This window comes from Mustela erminea, chromosome X (assembly GCF_009829155.1).
Source record: "Mustela erminea isolate mMusErm1 chromosome X, mMusErm1.Pri, whole genome shotgun sequence".
Taxonomy (NCBI): Eukaryota; Metazoa; Chordata; class Mammalia; order Carnivora; family Mustelidae; genus Mustela; species Mustela erminea.
The window spans coordinates 77,840,158-77,856,016 of NC_045635.1; the positions used below are offsets into that span (position 1 = coordinate 77,840,158).

The 15,859-nt window shown below is 34.2% G+C and overlaps 1 protein-coding gene across 1 annotated transcript in view; it reads left to right on the top strand.

Annotated features, from left to right (window-relative positions):
* The window catches only part of DIAPH2 (diaphanous related formin 2), a 958,873-nt gene that overhangs the window by 390,259 nt on the left and 552,755 nt on the right, over positions 1-15,859 (top strand). The window contains exons 18-19 of the mRNA XM_032331686.1: positions 379-480; positions 6,610-6,704. Of these exons, the coding sequence (XP_032187577.1) occupies positions 379-480; positions 6,610-6,704 (197 nt within the window). The remainder of the gene's footprint in view (positions 1-378; positions 481-6,609; positions 6,705-15,859) is intronic.

The window sequence follows — 15,859 nt, forward strand, 5'->3', positions numbered from 1 at the left end:
GCATATTTTAGGATAAATGCATAACTGCTTTTTTCCTCAATTAATCCAAATTAGGGAGAGTTTACTGTATATTTAAATCCAGTGCTACTGTAGATACCTGGTAAAGGAGTCGTGAATGGTGCACATTAGGTAAGAAACTGCAATTGATTTTTGATACTATTTGGCTTATCTTTTCTGCTTAAGTGCTGAAATTTAATTTGTAGGGTAACCTCTAAATTGGTCTACATTATTATATTTATCCTCTTTGAACTAATGAAATAAACACATTTACTGATTTTTGGCATAAGTTTTATTAATGTAGTTAATATGCCTTACTGATTGATTTCACGTGATTGGATTATTACCATTATTGTTTTTGAATAAACGTTTTTCCTTTAGTTCAAAAGAATATAGAAGCTTCAGAAGAAAAGAAGGTCCTTCCTGCAAAGAAGAAAGTGAAAGAATTGAGAATTTTGGATCCCAAAACAGCCCAGAATCTGTGTATGTGATATTTTCTGTATAAGGGGTGGTGGTGAAGGTGGTGATGAGGTAGTGATGAATATTTTTACACAAAGTTGTAACTAATTTGAACAAGTATATTTAGCATCTACTAGAAACAAAATTGTGTGTAAACATGATTTGAGTTGCCTTTTTGTCATTCTGCCAGAATGGAAACCATCATAATTTAGTCTTCCTCAGGCGAGATGAAACATGAATAATAAAGCTTTTGAAAATACTGATAATTAAGCACTGTTAGAAGACAGAGTAAGACATTAGGTTCACTCACAGAGTTCAAGAATGTCATTTTCCCCTTTTCCGCCTAGACCTGGGTATATTTACTGATCACACTGGGAAAATTCTTTTATTGCTCTTCCTTTATAGTTGATCTAATTGTGATGTTAGAGAGTTAAATTGTTAACCACTGCACTTAAAAACTGGTCGGTGAACTGGGGGAGGAACTAAGATGGCAAAGGAGTTGGGGGACCCAAAGCTTGTCACGGCTTTTGAACACAGCTAGGTAGTTATCATTCATTCTGAATACTCAAGAAAATAATTGGAGGTCTGAGAGAACAAAAACTGCAAGTCAGTAATTAGAAAAGCTACTACCTTTTGGAAGGAATCCCAGAACATGAAGGAAGAGAAAAGGGGACAGAAGGTTTATTTGTTTCAATTATAACTAAAAACATCCTAGCCTAGGGAGCACAGACATCAAAATCCGAGAAGCAAAAGATTTCCTATTAAATCTAGCAAAAGCTGACCATTGCCAAGGCATATAATCGTCAAGTTCACAAAATACAGAAAAAAGTTTCCTGAGAGAAGTAAAGGAAAAAAAAAAGCCCTTAAACTACAGAGGAAAACAGATCGCATTCGCAGCAGATCTGTCCACAGAAACATGGCAGATCAGAAGAGAGTGGCAGGCTATATTCAATGTGATGAATGGGAAAACTATGCAAACAAATTCTTTATCCAGCAAAGCTATCATTCAAAACAGGAGAGATTAAAGAGTTTCCCAGACAAACAAAAACTAAAGGAGTTCATGGCCAGTAAACCAGCCCTGCAAGAAATCTTAGAGGGGAATCTTGGAGTAGAGGGGGAAAAAAAAGGCAACAAATACTAGAAAGGAACATAGAGCATCCCCAGAAACATCAAATCTACAGGTAACATAGTGGCACGTATTAGTATCTTTTAGTAATCACTCTGAAAGTAAATGGACTAAATGCTTCAATCAAAAGACAGCATATCAGAATGGATTTTTTAAAAAAGCAAGATCTATCTATATACTCCCTCCAAGGGACTCATTTTAGACCTAAAGACACCTGCAGTTGAAAGTAAGGGGATGGACAAACATCTATCATGCTAATGGATGTCAAAAGAAAGCTGGAGTAGCCATACATAATCAAAGAAACTAGATATTTAAGCAAAGACTGTAACGAGAGATGAAGAAGGACATTATATCATAAAAAAGGATTCTACCATCAAGAAGATCTAGCAATTATAAATATTTATACCCCCAAATTGGGAGCACCCAAATACATAAATCAGTTAATAACAAGCATAAAGAAACTCATTGATAATAATACAGTAATAGTGGGCAACTTTAACACCCCACTTAGAGCAATGGACAGATCAGATCATCTAAGCAGAAAATCAGTAAGGAAACAATGTCTTTGAATGACACACTGGACCAGATGGACTTCACAGATACATTCACATTTCATCCTAAAGCAAAAGAATACACACTCTTTTTCAGTCTACATGGAACAGTCTCCAGAATAGATGCATCCTGGGCCACAAATGAGGCCTCAAGAAGTGCAAAAAGTTTGAGGTCATACCATGCATATTTTCAGACCACAACCCTATGAAAATTGAAGTCAATCACAAGAAAAAATTCAGAAAGACCACAAATACATGGAGGTTAAAGAACAGACTACTAAAGAATGAATAGGTTAACTAGGAAATTAAAGAAGAAATTTAAAAAAAAAATTACGTGGAAACAAATGAAAGTGAAAACATGACACTACAAAAACTTTGGCAGGCAGCAAAGGCAGTCCTAAGAAGGAAATACATTGTAATACAAATCTACCACAAGAAAAAGAAAAGTCTCAAACATACCCTAACCTTACACCTGAAGCTGTTAAAAACAGAACAGCAAATAAAGCCTAAATCCAGCAGAATAAGGGAAATTATTAATAAATATTGTAAGCAAAATCAGTGATACAGAAAAAAGAAACAAACACAAAAACCAATAGGACAGATCAATGATACTAAGCACTCCTACTTGGAAAGACCCAAGAAAACTAGCCAGACATATCAGAGAGAGGGGGAGGGAGGGAGGAAGAAAGGGAGGGAGAGAGAGAGAGAAACCAAACAGATAAAATACCAAATGACCAAGAGAGCTCAGAGACAAAAACATAGACATACAAACAATTATAAGGCAATACTATGAAAAATTACATGCCAACAAACTGGGCAGTCTTAAAGAAATGCAGAAACTCATAGAAACTTACAGACTACCAGAACTGAAACAGGAAGAAATAGAAAATTTGAACAGACACTTAACTAGCAATGAAATTGAATCAGTAATCAAAAATCTCCCAAGAAACAGGAGTCCTGGGCCAGAACTTCTGGACTTCTACCAGACATTTAAGGAAGAGTTAATACTATTCTTAAACTGTTTCAAAAAATAGAAATGGAAGGAAAACTTTGAAAGTCGTTCTAAAAAGTCAGCATGACCTTGATTCCAAGACTGGACAAAGACTGTACTTAAAAGGAAAATCTCAGGCCAATATCTCTGATGAATATGGATGTAAAAATTCTCAATAAAATACTAGCTAATTTAATTCAGTAGTACATTAAAAGAATTATTCAACATGATCAAGTGGGATTTACTCATGGGCTGCAGGGATATTTCAATATTTGTGAATTAATCACTGTGATACACCACACTAATGAAAGAAAGGATATGGACCACTGATCTCAATAGATGCAGAAAAAGCATTTGACAAAATATGCCATCCTTTATTGATTAAAAACCATCAACAAAGTAAGGATGGGTAGAAAATGTCTCAATATCATAAAGGCCATATACAAAAGACCGACAGGTGATAACCTCCTCAATGGGTAAAAACAGAGCTTTTCCTCTATGGTCAGGAACAAGACAAGGTTGTCTACTCTCACCATTACCGTTTAACATAGTACTAGAAGTCTTAGCCTCAGTAATCAGACAACAGAAAGAAATAAAAAGCATCAAAATTGGCAAGGAAGAAGTCAAGCTTTCACTATTTTCAGATAACATGATACTCTATGTAGAAAACCTGAAAGAGTCCACCAGAAATTGCTAGAAGTAATACATGAATTCAGCAGAGTTCCAGGATTTAAAATGAACTTGGAGAAATCCACTGCATTCCTATCCACCAATGATGAAGCAGCAGAAAAGTAACTAAGGAACCAATCCTATTTGCAATTGCACCAAAAACCATGATACCTAGGAATAAACTAACTAAAGAAGTAAAATATTTGTACTCTGAAAACTATAGAACGGTTATAAAAGAAATTGAAGAGGACACAAAGAAATGGAAAAGCATTCAATGCTCATGGATTGGGAGGACAAACATTGTTAAAATATATATACTACCCAAAGCAATCTACTTTAATGCAAGCCCTATCAAAATACCAGTATCATTTTTCACAAACCATCCTAATATTTGTATGGAAGCACAAAGGACCCTGAATAGGCAATGCAATATTGAAAAAGAAAAACAAAACTGGAGGCAACATGATTTCAGATTTCAAGTTACATAACAAAAATGTAGTGGTCAAGACAGTATGGTACTGGCACAAAATTACCCACATAGATAAATGGATTAGAATAGAAAACCAAGAAATGGACCCACAAGTATATGATCACTGCATCTTTGAGAAAGCAGGAACAAATGTCCGGTGGAGAAAAGACAGTCTCTTCAACAAATGGTGTTGGGAAAACTAGCCCAAGATCCAGCTTTTGTATCCCAAATGAGAGAAAGTATACATTTGAAGAGGTACATGCAACCTGGTGTTTGTAGCAACATTATCAACAATAGCCAGATTAAGGAGAGAGCCAAGATGTCTATTGACTGATGAATGGATAAAGATTATATATGTGTGTGTGTGTGTGTGTGTGTGTGTGTGTGTGTGTTTATGTAATGGGATATTAACCAGCTATCAAAAAGAATGAAATCTTACCAATGATGTGAATGCAGCTTATATGTATTATGTTAAGTGAAATAAGTCAATCAGAGAAAAACAAATTCCATATAATTTTAGTCATATGTGGAATTTAAGAAAGAAAACAGATGAACATATGGGAAGTAGAATAAGAATAAAAAGGAGAGAGGGAAACAAAGTAGAAGAGACTTAAGGGTACAGAACAAACTGAGGGTTGATGGAGGGAGGAGGGTGGGGCATTGGTTAGACATTTGATGGGTATTAAAGGGCACTCATTGTAATAAGCACTGGGTATTGTATGTAAGTGATGAATTATTGAATTCTGGTCCTGAAACCAGTATTGTACTTTATGTTAATTAAATGTAAATAAAAGTTAAAGTGTTTAGTGAACCTTAAAGCCTTTAACAAATTAGTCAGTCATTAAATATGTTTTTGCTAAAGCAGCTGGACAGTTAAACCCATCTTTTTAAAAGATTTTTATTTATTTATTTGACAGACAGAGATCACAAGTAGGCAGAGAGGCAGGCAGAAAGAGAAAGAGAGAGGGAAGCAGGCTCCCTGCTGAGCAGCGGGCCCTATGTGGGACTCCATCCCAGGACCCTGAGATGATGACCTGAGCCGAAGGCAGCAGCTTAACCCCCTGAGCCACCCAGGTGCCCTAAACCCATCTTTATTTAACTAGACCTTAGATTTTATTTTGGCATATTCTCCCCCTCTATTGAATTCAGCATTTTTTTTAATCCACCATGTGTAGACTGTGTTTATATTCTGGGGATACTCAAACACTATGCATAAGAAATTACATCACATCAAGCATTTGTAATTATGTAAGGAAATACCATGGGAGTTTATTTTGTTAAGATCCCTTTGTTAAGGGATCACATTAAAATAAACAAATCATAATTCTCCTGTGAGTTGGAATGTTGCTGACAGAAGTCTTCTAATAGTTGTGAATGTGTACATTGCTTAACAGAGTACATTTTCTTTATAAAGTGAATACTCAGTAATTTAAAAAAAAAACAGTGTGATCTTAATTGCTAGTTGATATCTGTCAACATTATTTCGATTATGGAGCTCTCACTTGGTGTTTATGTCTAGGTAATCATTTGCCTAGACAGTGAGGATTGGTTTTTCCTTTAAGCTCCAGTGAAATCATAGAGACCTTTAGATGAAAAAAAAAATCAGAGGAATATATTCATGTTCTGGATATAAGAATATAAATGTTCATTAAAATGTGTGTTTTGTGGAAGTTAAAGTGGAATGTGTTGTTAAAAAATACTTTCTGAATTAGTGTAAGCTTTTGTCAGTGTAAACTGCTGACTTACTTCAGTATGACATAATATATGTCCATTCGAGAAAAAATTGAGAAGGAAAATTATGAAAATATAGAGCTACTAATACTATACCACATGATTTTCAGCAGGAATTCAGATAACACTGACAACACTCTTTTTCTTATGTGGGAGAATTGCAAAGTAGATTGATATGATTTTTTTTTTCGTATTTGCTGACTTTACTGTCATTCCTGAGAAGTACTGTGTTGTATGCATGTGACAATAGCCATATTAAATTCAATGTTGAATTAAAAGGCCAACTTGAAATAAAATCTCTCATTAGTCATGTTGTATCAGCTTGATCTAAAATTCATAAGCATGTAGTCATCAGCATTATTAATAGGGGTTTTAATTTATATATAAATATGTATAACCTGTAAATATCAGAGGTTGAAGTAATAGGCCAGTTTGCCTAGATGAGTAGTGTAGCCAGTCTATCAAATGGATACTACATTTGTTTGTTTCTAACTGTAAATTAATATTGGTGACAAATTTCATACTTTGATTCTATGAAAATGAGAATAAGGTATTTCTAAGGGCTCTAAAATATTGATACTATTCTATTTTTAATAAAATCTACTTTTATTTTAAGCTATTTTCCTAGGATCATATCGTATGCCATATGAAGATATAAAAAATATTATTCTGGAGGTTAATGAAGACATGCTGAATGAAGCCTTAATTCAGGTAACTTGCATATTTTCCTTTTAAAATTCATTTTCTCAGGTATTTCTGGTTTGTTATTTTCTCAATGCAGTTGTGGGAAAATGTTCTTCTTATGTTTCGGTAATAGAATCAGGAGTATCTAGCTTTGTTACCCATAAGAGTATTCAACATAGAAGATCTGCGTTTTTGGTTTGTTTCTGCCTATCTTTCAGTGTACATAAAATTGCATGTCACAACAATTCTGTTAAGTAAATATTATTACTACAATTTATGCTAATTTTACAAATAGCAGGAAGGTCAAAAGGTTAAATACCTCGCTGATGACCAATTGGTAGGTGTTAAACTTATTCTTTATTAGGCACATAACATGTACTAAGAATTGTGTCAAGCCCTTTTATGTATTTTATCTTATTGTATCCTGTTAACAATCCTATGAGGTACATACTATTGTCCTAATGTTACAGAAAAGAAAACTGAGATTTAAGGAGATTGCCCAGTATCACGTAGATAATTAGTGGCAGAGTAGCAGAGCTGGAATTTGGAACAAGATCTCCCATAGTTCCAAATCTATTGCTTTTTCTGTTCTGTTCCATTATCCTGCCTTCCATGAGCCAGTTATTTAGCTTGCTAAATCTCTATTGCCACATCTGAGAATACAAATGTATTAAACCAAATGATGTGCTCTGTAGAATAAAGCACTGTACAAGATCTAACATATTATTACAATTCTTGATATGGCTATTCCTGTCTAGTTTAATTTCTGGAAGGAAGAACTGTTAGGATTTTACTTATAAAGGCATGGTCATTGTAGGGTTTTTGGTTTTTGTTTTTAAGCCATAAAGGTTGCTTTGATTTTAAAGACAGTAGTTTATGCTGTGAGAATTTTACCATATTGCCCTTAGACTGTCTGAATTTCAGAGTACCAGTGTCTGTCAAGTGTCTTTCATTTGAGCAGGCCATGTCTATATGGAAGTTCCTCCAGTTTTTAATGTAAGCTTGCGTTACAGATTACCTCATGTAAATGTTTTAAATGTAGATATTATAATATAAATTTAGATAAATAGAAATTTATTTTCTAGGGCTAAGGTTTAATGGGTTTATGTAGGCTCTTTATTATCATGACATATTTATGTTAATCTCAATAAGAGTTACACTTTGATAAATCTCCCTGTGGAAAAGTTTTTTAAAAAAGTATTTTTCTGTCCAACTAGCAAGTTCACATTTCTCTGAGCAGAGATGGAGAGCTGATCATATTTGTTCTGCCTAAGTCCCATGATTGTTTGCACAAATAGTCAGAATGAGTGAGGAATGAAGCCTAAATGAGGTTTAGTTTTCCCTCTTTTTTCACTGGACAGTTTAATTTTAAGATCCAAAGAGACAAAGAAATTTCTGACTCAAAACCTTTTTAGTCTTTTCTCTATAATTAAATTATAGTAAAATAGAATCATATTTTGAATAATTAATCAATTTAGCCATTTATTTTACCAATGAAAACTATATAGCTTTTCCTTCACATACTTTAGTAAAGAAAAAAAAATGCAATTATTTAGAATGCTGCTGTGGTCTTTATTTGGCAGTAACATTCAAAACATTATTTTTTTTTTTAAAGATTTATTTATTTAACAGAGAGATAACAAGTACACAGAGAGGCAGGCAGAGAGAGAGAGAAGCAGGCTCCCTGCTGAGCAGAGAGCCCGACATGGGACTCGATCCCAGGACCCCGAGATCATGACCCGAGTCAAAGGCAGCGGCTTAACCCACTGAGCCACCCAGGCGCCCCCAAAACATTATTTTTTAAGTAATATTTTCAACTCTTCAGGGAATGTAAGAACCAGAGAAAGATTCTCACTTACGAATATCCTTCTAATATGCAAAAAGCTTTTAAAATATATAGAAAGACATTTATTATGTGGGATTCTTTATCTGTTTCACTTTATTATGTAGCATAAACGATACCTATTTGTTTCTCTTTAAATTGGGTAAGCCTGGTCCAGTTTGGAGGAATGGATTGCTTTCAATTTGGAGATGACAATAAATTATGTATAAATTCTTGAATTTGCTCATTTAATTATACCCACTATGCAGTGAAAGCAACTGTTTTTGAAATCACAGTATTATTTAGGAAGATGAATGATGGAGAATCATAAAGTATAGCTCCTGCCAAGGCTCCTTTAGTGCATGTTATACCAGATGCATCCATGTAATTCCTGTTTGCTGTGAATTGGGTTGAACTGGGCTTGTATCATCTTTTCCTTTTTTCTAGACTTTCTTTCACTTTTCTAAGCCTTTATCTCTTTCTTTTTTTCCCCCACATATTCATGTGTTTTACCCCTTGCATCCTTTGCCCCACAAATTTTGTGCCTTCTTTTTGTTGAAAGCATACCACTGAGGACTTTTTTTCAAGCCAGATTGCTTTTCATCTCAATGCCAGACTCTCTGAAATTTCCTCTCATTCCTTACCTTGCTCAGTCAAAAATCATTTCTTTCATTCTGCTTGTAGGAGAAAACAACTTAACATGTAATTTAATAGTAGTATATGTGATTAGAATTGTGCCACTTTGATATAAGCACAGATGATACGTAACTCGGTGTGAGTTATTGAAGTTAGTAGGATGTTTATCCAGAAATATCAAACATCTGATTATCTTTTGGTAAGAAGGAAGGTCCTAGATTGAAACAGTTACTCAGTTTGCCAGAACACAAAGGTGACTGCTTCTCTGAGGCAAGAGAAAAGACTAAAATCGCTACTGCTTTTTTTCCCCTCCCATCCCAGAAGCATTTGCTTCAGTGATGCAAAAGTAACACCAGTTTGTCATTCATAGGAGCTGTTTACAATTTATTTCTAATTACCATGTAGCACATTGATAATGCATAGCATTAAATATGTATCATCAGATTAACTTTGTTGTAAGTTCTATTTGATTACAGTGCTAAATTCTATCCATGTATAATCATAGTATATTGCTCACAGGAGATGTTTGTCTCCTCATAACAATAAACACAACAAAAAACAATTAAGGACACACTGCTTCCCACAGAGTTAACACTAGTATTATCTCTCCAGTATAGGTCAATAGGCTCTTTCCAACCAGACAACTAATATATTTTAATTATTTAGCAGGATGAATATCTTATTTAAAAAACTCTTATCTATCTATCTATCTAGTTTAATCAGCAAGAACAAGCCCAAATATCAGGTTATTAATAAGAATACCAATGTTTTCCTTATTTCAAAATATATAAATTTAAGCTAGAAACTGATTTCATTGTGTGGAAGATGTTGAGATGTCCTAAAATACAGGAACACATGGAAACATTTAAAAATGTATACCATATTCTGAGCTTGTTGAGGAGCTTTTAATATATATAATTATGAGTTAGGTCCAAATAATGTGAACTAAATTTTGGTGATTCTCAGAGTTATTATTTCTGCTTTGAAAATCTGTCAGTGTAATATCAATTTGATCTACTGAGGAAAAAAACCTGAAACCAGTGTTTTCAGACTACTGGGGGTAAAAATCAAATATTTATAGGCCTACTTACATATAGAACATTGACAAAGAAATGAAACTAGCACTCACAAAAAATTGATTCAAATGTTAAGGGAAAAATAAAAGTGTGTTTTATTTTAGAACGTTAGTGCATGTAAATGATTCTTAAATGCTGAGGAAATTGTGTTGCTAGGGAGATTATAGTCATATTCACAAAACATACATAGAAAATAGGATGATTAACATAGAAGGCAATGTAATATAACTGCAGAATAATTTAGAAAGATATGTATTGAGCAGAGGTTTTTAACCAGGGATTCAAATCCCCCCCTTTGGGGTTAATAGAATTCAGAGGCTCCTGAATTTAGATATGAAAAATACTGTATCTTTATTTGTATAACTTTAACTGTAACTTTATTTTTTTAATTTTTATTTAATTTTTTAAACTTTAAATTAACATTTGGTATTTCATTTGATTAACAATGTAGGTAACATACCAAAGTAGTATTAATAGTGCCTCTAACTTTTCACTAATAGAAATAATAAATATTTTCATATCACATTACATTTGAGACAGGTATCTTGAAATATTAAAGTCAGTAATACTTCAAAATTACACTAGTTATTAAAGCTACCACTAGATCTTATTTTGTAATGCTTTAATCAAGATGCATATCTATTGTTAATGTCACTTTTTAAAAATACATTAACTATTTTAATATAATCTGTTTCTTTTATATTCCTTTGTGTTTTATTTTATTATGAGAAAAGGACCAATAAACTGGTATTAAAGGCACAAACAAGAAGACCAGAAACTAGTACAGAAAAGTTTTCCAGTCAAGCTGACGGACATAAGTTGTTCCAGCTTCAGTCTCTCTAGCCACTAGCTATAGAGAATACACCATTGTGAAAATCCCAGACTCAGGGATGATGTTAAATCACCCTCCTGGTCCAAAAAGACCAAGAAGGGCCACATTAGAAGGGTAAGGAAACAGCTGTGGTCTGATCATATTGTCCTTCTCCAGATCACCTTATGGAGATCCCTGGGGGGCATCTGTTAGAGGGATAAGAGAGAGATGGAGAATGGGAATGTAGCTTACATCAACCAGTGGATTTTTAAAGGCTTAAATGTGGGGCACCTGGGTGGCTCAGTGGGTTAAAGCCTCTGCCTTTGGCTCAGGTCATGATCCCAGGGTCCTGGGATCGAGCCCCCCATCGGGCTCTCTGCTCAACAGGGAGCCTGCTTCTCTTCCTCTCTCTGCCTGCCTCTCTGCCTATTTGTGATCTCTGTCTGTCAAATAAATAAATAAATAAAATCTTAAAAAAAAAAAACAAAACCTTAAACCTAAGTCATGAAATCATAAAAGTCCTAGAAGAAAACAAGGGAAAAGCTCCTTGACATTGATCTTGGAAATACTGTCTTGATTTGACACTACAAAGCAAAAATAAAAAGAGGGACTACATCGATCTAAGCTTTCTGCACAGCACAAGAAATAGCAGAGTGAAAAGGCAGCCTACAGTATGGGAGAAAATATTTACGAACCACAAATCTGATTATAGTTAATATCCAATATATATAAAGAACTCCTACAACTTAAGAGTAGAATACCAAATAATTTGACTTAAAAAAATCAGCAAAACACTTGAAAAGACATTTTCAAAAAGATTTTATTTATTTATTTATTTATTTGTCAGAGAGAGAGAAAGAGAGAGAACACAAGCAGGCAGAGCGTCAGGCAGAGGCAGAGAGAAACAGGCTCTCCGCTGAGCAAGGAGCCCGATATGGAACTCCATTCCAGGACCCTGGGATCATGACCTGAGCCGAAGGCAGCGGCTTAACCAACTGAGCCACCCAGGTGTCCCAAAAAGGCATTTTTTTCCAGAGAAGATACTCCAGTAGCCAACAGGCACATGAAAAGGTGTTCGATATTGGTAATTATCAGGGACCTGCAAATCCAAACTGTAATGAGATAGCACCTCACATCTGTTGGAATCACTATTATTAAAAAAAAAAAAAAAAACACGAGATAACAAGTGCTGATGAGGATGTGCAGAAAAGAGACCTTTGTAAACTGTTGTTGGGAATGTAAATTCGTGCAGCCATACTGTAAAACAGTGTGGTGATTCCTTAAAAAATTAAAATAGAACTCCTGTGTGATTGAGCCGTCACACTCCTGGGTATATCTCTGAAGGAAATGAAATCACTATTTTGAAGAGATAACTGCATACCCATTTCTGTTTTTATTGCAGCATTTTATTTTTACATTAGCCAAGACATGGAAGCAATCTAGATGTCTATTGATGAATGAGTAGATTAAAATGTTACACATACACACAGGAATATTATTCAGCCATAGAAAAGGAGGAAATCCTTTCATTTATGACAACGCAGATGGAACTTGAAAGCATTGTGCTAAGTGAAATATGTCAAACAGATAAAATACTTCCAGGGCAGAAGAGAAAATTTTAACAAATTTATTAGAATATGTAATTGGAAGTCAGAATGGAGATTAGGACTGAAAACTGGATTTTTGGAATCATTTGGAAAGAAATGTTTGCTCAAGTATAAGGACCAAAGATAGTGGATAGGGTATATCTACCGAAGTTGATGGTTGAAGTGACAAATGGAAGATTTAGACTATGTTTCTTTAGAGTACTCTGTTTGAGGGAATAGGTGGTTTTATAGATATATGAACAAAGTGAGCCACTGTTTTAGGGAGCCGGCCAGATACTGAGGGGTTCACCATAGCCGGCACAGGGGAGAATTTTAAGGAATGATAAGTAGGAGAATGAGATGGGGTAAAAGATACCCCTTTTGAGAACCTGAATTTCAGTGACTTACTTAGTTCAAGTAATAGTTATTTTCTTATAGTTATTTTCTTAAAATAATCCATACTTTGTACCAGGTTATTATATTCCTTAAGCAAATGTTCTGTTTGTTGTCTTTAGGTTGATCTCTCCCTTATTTTTAAGGGACACAAGCATTTCTTCTGGGTATGCAACTATCCACTATCCTATTTTTAGCTCATTCTCCACCCACTTCATTTTCTCTTAACTTTCCAACTTCCTTCCCACCTTCTCTTCCTCTACTCTAAATTCTCTCTTCCCTCTTTTCCTTACTTTCATTTAAATACATTCTTTTCTAAATCAAGGGCCCTAATCTTTCTTAATAATATCCCCTCAGTGAATTATGGCTCGAGGGCATCTCCTTCATACCTTTAAATTAAAAAAAAAATACCTCTATAGATGTCTTTTTGTAATAAATGCATGGAAGTATTTGAGGTTGCTCTTTTTCCCTCAGATAATTTCTGCTCTTGCTGGCCATGTTATTCTTCTGGACCCATTCAAGTACCCAGCACTGTACCAAATATATATGGTCTACAGGTTTTTCCAATTGTTACTTTATGTCTCAAAACAGATTATATGAATTGAGTAACTTTTATTGGGTCCTGACATAACAATTAGAATAAAGCATAGATCATCTGATACATTGCCCTGATTACTCCTAAGCCATCAAACATAAATGGCTATCTATTGATTCTGCAGAGAAAAGTGATTCTTCAACTTCACTCGATTAACCAATTCTGGAGTATAATTATTCTTATAGTCAGGAAGCTCATGCATGTGTAATAGTAGAACTCATTTTTGTCTCCTCAGTCCATCTTTGTAATCATTGATCTATTTATGCGGCTATCGACCATCTGTATTTTATGCAGCCTGCGAGTCTGCGTGTGTTCGTGTACTTTACAAGGGTTGATGACTATAAGTATATTAATTAAGGCTATGATGGCATTAGTACTGTAGAGTTTGAAAACATTTTTCTCTTAAATAACTTGTACAAACCACATTCATTTCTATAATTTTTAGAGAATATGAAGCATTAGTAATAACAGGAACATTCATATAAGATACCTTTCCCATTTCTCATCATAGTGGAATAAATGATTACTTTATGGCTTGCTGTTGCAATCCAAAAATACTTCTATCCATGAGGGGCTGTTCTTTTTCATCTTTTGTTTCTAACTGATTAGTTTAGTGATTTTTTTTCTCTTCCCTTTCTTCGCTGCTTATCTTTGACCCTTGTTTGCTACTTTCAGTCTGTTGATAAAATCATATCTGTTCCAAGTAAATGTAATGACTGCTCATTTTCATCCCCTTTATGTCTATTGTTGATTAATACCAGGTTTCATTTGTATTGTTGTTCATAAGTGCTATCAAGACTATTTTAGAAAGAGAGAAAAAGTTGCTTTAAATAATTTTCTTATACTAATTGGATTATAACAAGCATTTTAAAAATACAAAATATTTTAGTCCATTTGCAGTTTGAACGAAACATAGGTCTTTTTTAAAAAAAACTTTTTTATTAACAAAACATAGGTCTTATTAATAGTTGAACAAGATGTGGCTCAAAGATCATATTTTCTGTTGTCTTGTAGACTTGAAGCCATGATAGAACTTTATTCAGATTCTGGTTCTTTTATCCTGTATATCCACTGGGTTTGTTGAAGTGAGGTGATGTTTGTGGTAGACCAAGAATTCTCTTGCAGTTGTAGAATGTGGAAGGTGCCATCTTTTTCCTCACACAGACTTCCAGAACCTTGAACTAGGAAAGGAGAAGCAAGGTTAAACCAAAATCCTTACTCTAACTTGCAGTTATGAAGCTATCTCTAGACAAAAGGCAGGCATGCTTCAGCCCCAGAGAAATGGAGGCAGAAAATCCAGGCTCCAACGCCCCCAGTGATACTAACAGAGATGGAAAACAATCACAGTGTTTTTTTGGTTGAATTTTTTTTGTTTTTTGTTTCCTAACTTCCCACATTTTTTGGTGCTATATAAATTTGTTTTGAATACACTGATTGTCAGCGAGTGATGTATTTAATGAAGTATAACACATTTGTAATTGATTTTTATCTGTAAAACCAATTCCTTCCAGTTGTGTTTTCAGGAAATTTATCAAGGCAGTCTACATACAAGGAATAAATAATTACTTTGCAATGTTCTGTTATAATTCTAGATCTCCTATGTAAAGCATAAATATGCCTAGTCATTAAATCTGTAAAAGTCATATGATAGTTGTAGTACAATTTAACATATGATATAGCCAACATGCTATGACATATTTTAACACAGTTATACTATAGCAATAACATAATAGGTATTTGAACTAATCTTTAAAAACTAGAGAGTAAGGAATAGAGAAGGAGGGATTGAACACTTTTTATTAAGCTCAGTGGTAGACATATAGATTAATTGTCTTGTGTATACATTTCTATATTCTTAAATATTACACAATAAATTTTAAAAGTATTTGACAAGCACTGAAAGCATATGCTTAAGAAGAATTCCTTAACTTTGACACTTTGATTATTTGGCTCAATAGTTCTTTTTTGTGGAATGCTGTGCATTGTAGGATGTTTAGCAGTATTCATGACCTCTCCGCACTCGATGCCAGCAGCAGCCCCGCTACCACCAGTTAGGAAAAACAAAAATGCCTTCAGATATTAAAAAATGTCCCCAACTAGACAAAGTTGTCCCTGGTTGAGAACCACTATCTTCAAAATTAGTTATATTTCAAAACATAGCAAAGTTTCAGAATTTAATAAGCTTCTAATCATTTACTTTGTTTCTATTTTCAATGTTAATTAGAAACTTCATTACAGAGGTTTGGACATTCTGTTAGGTAAA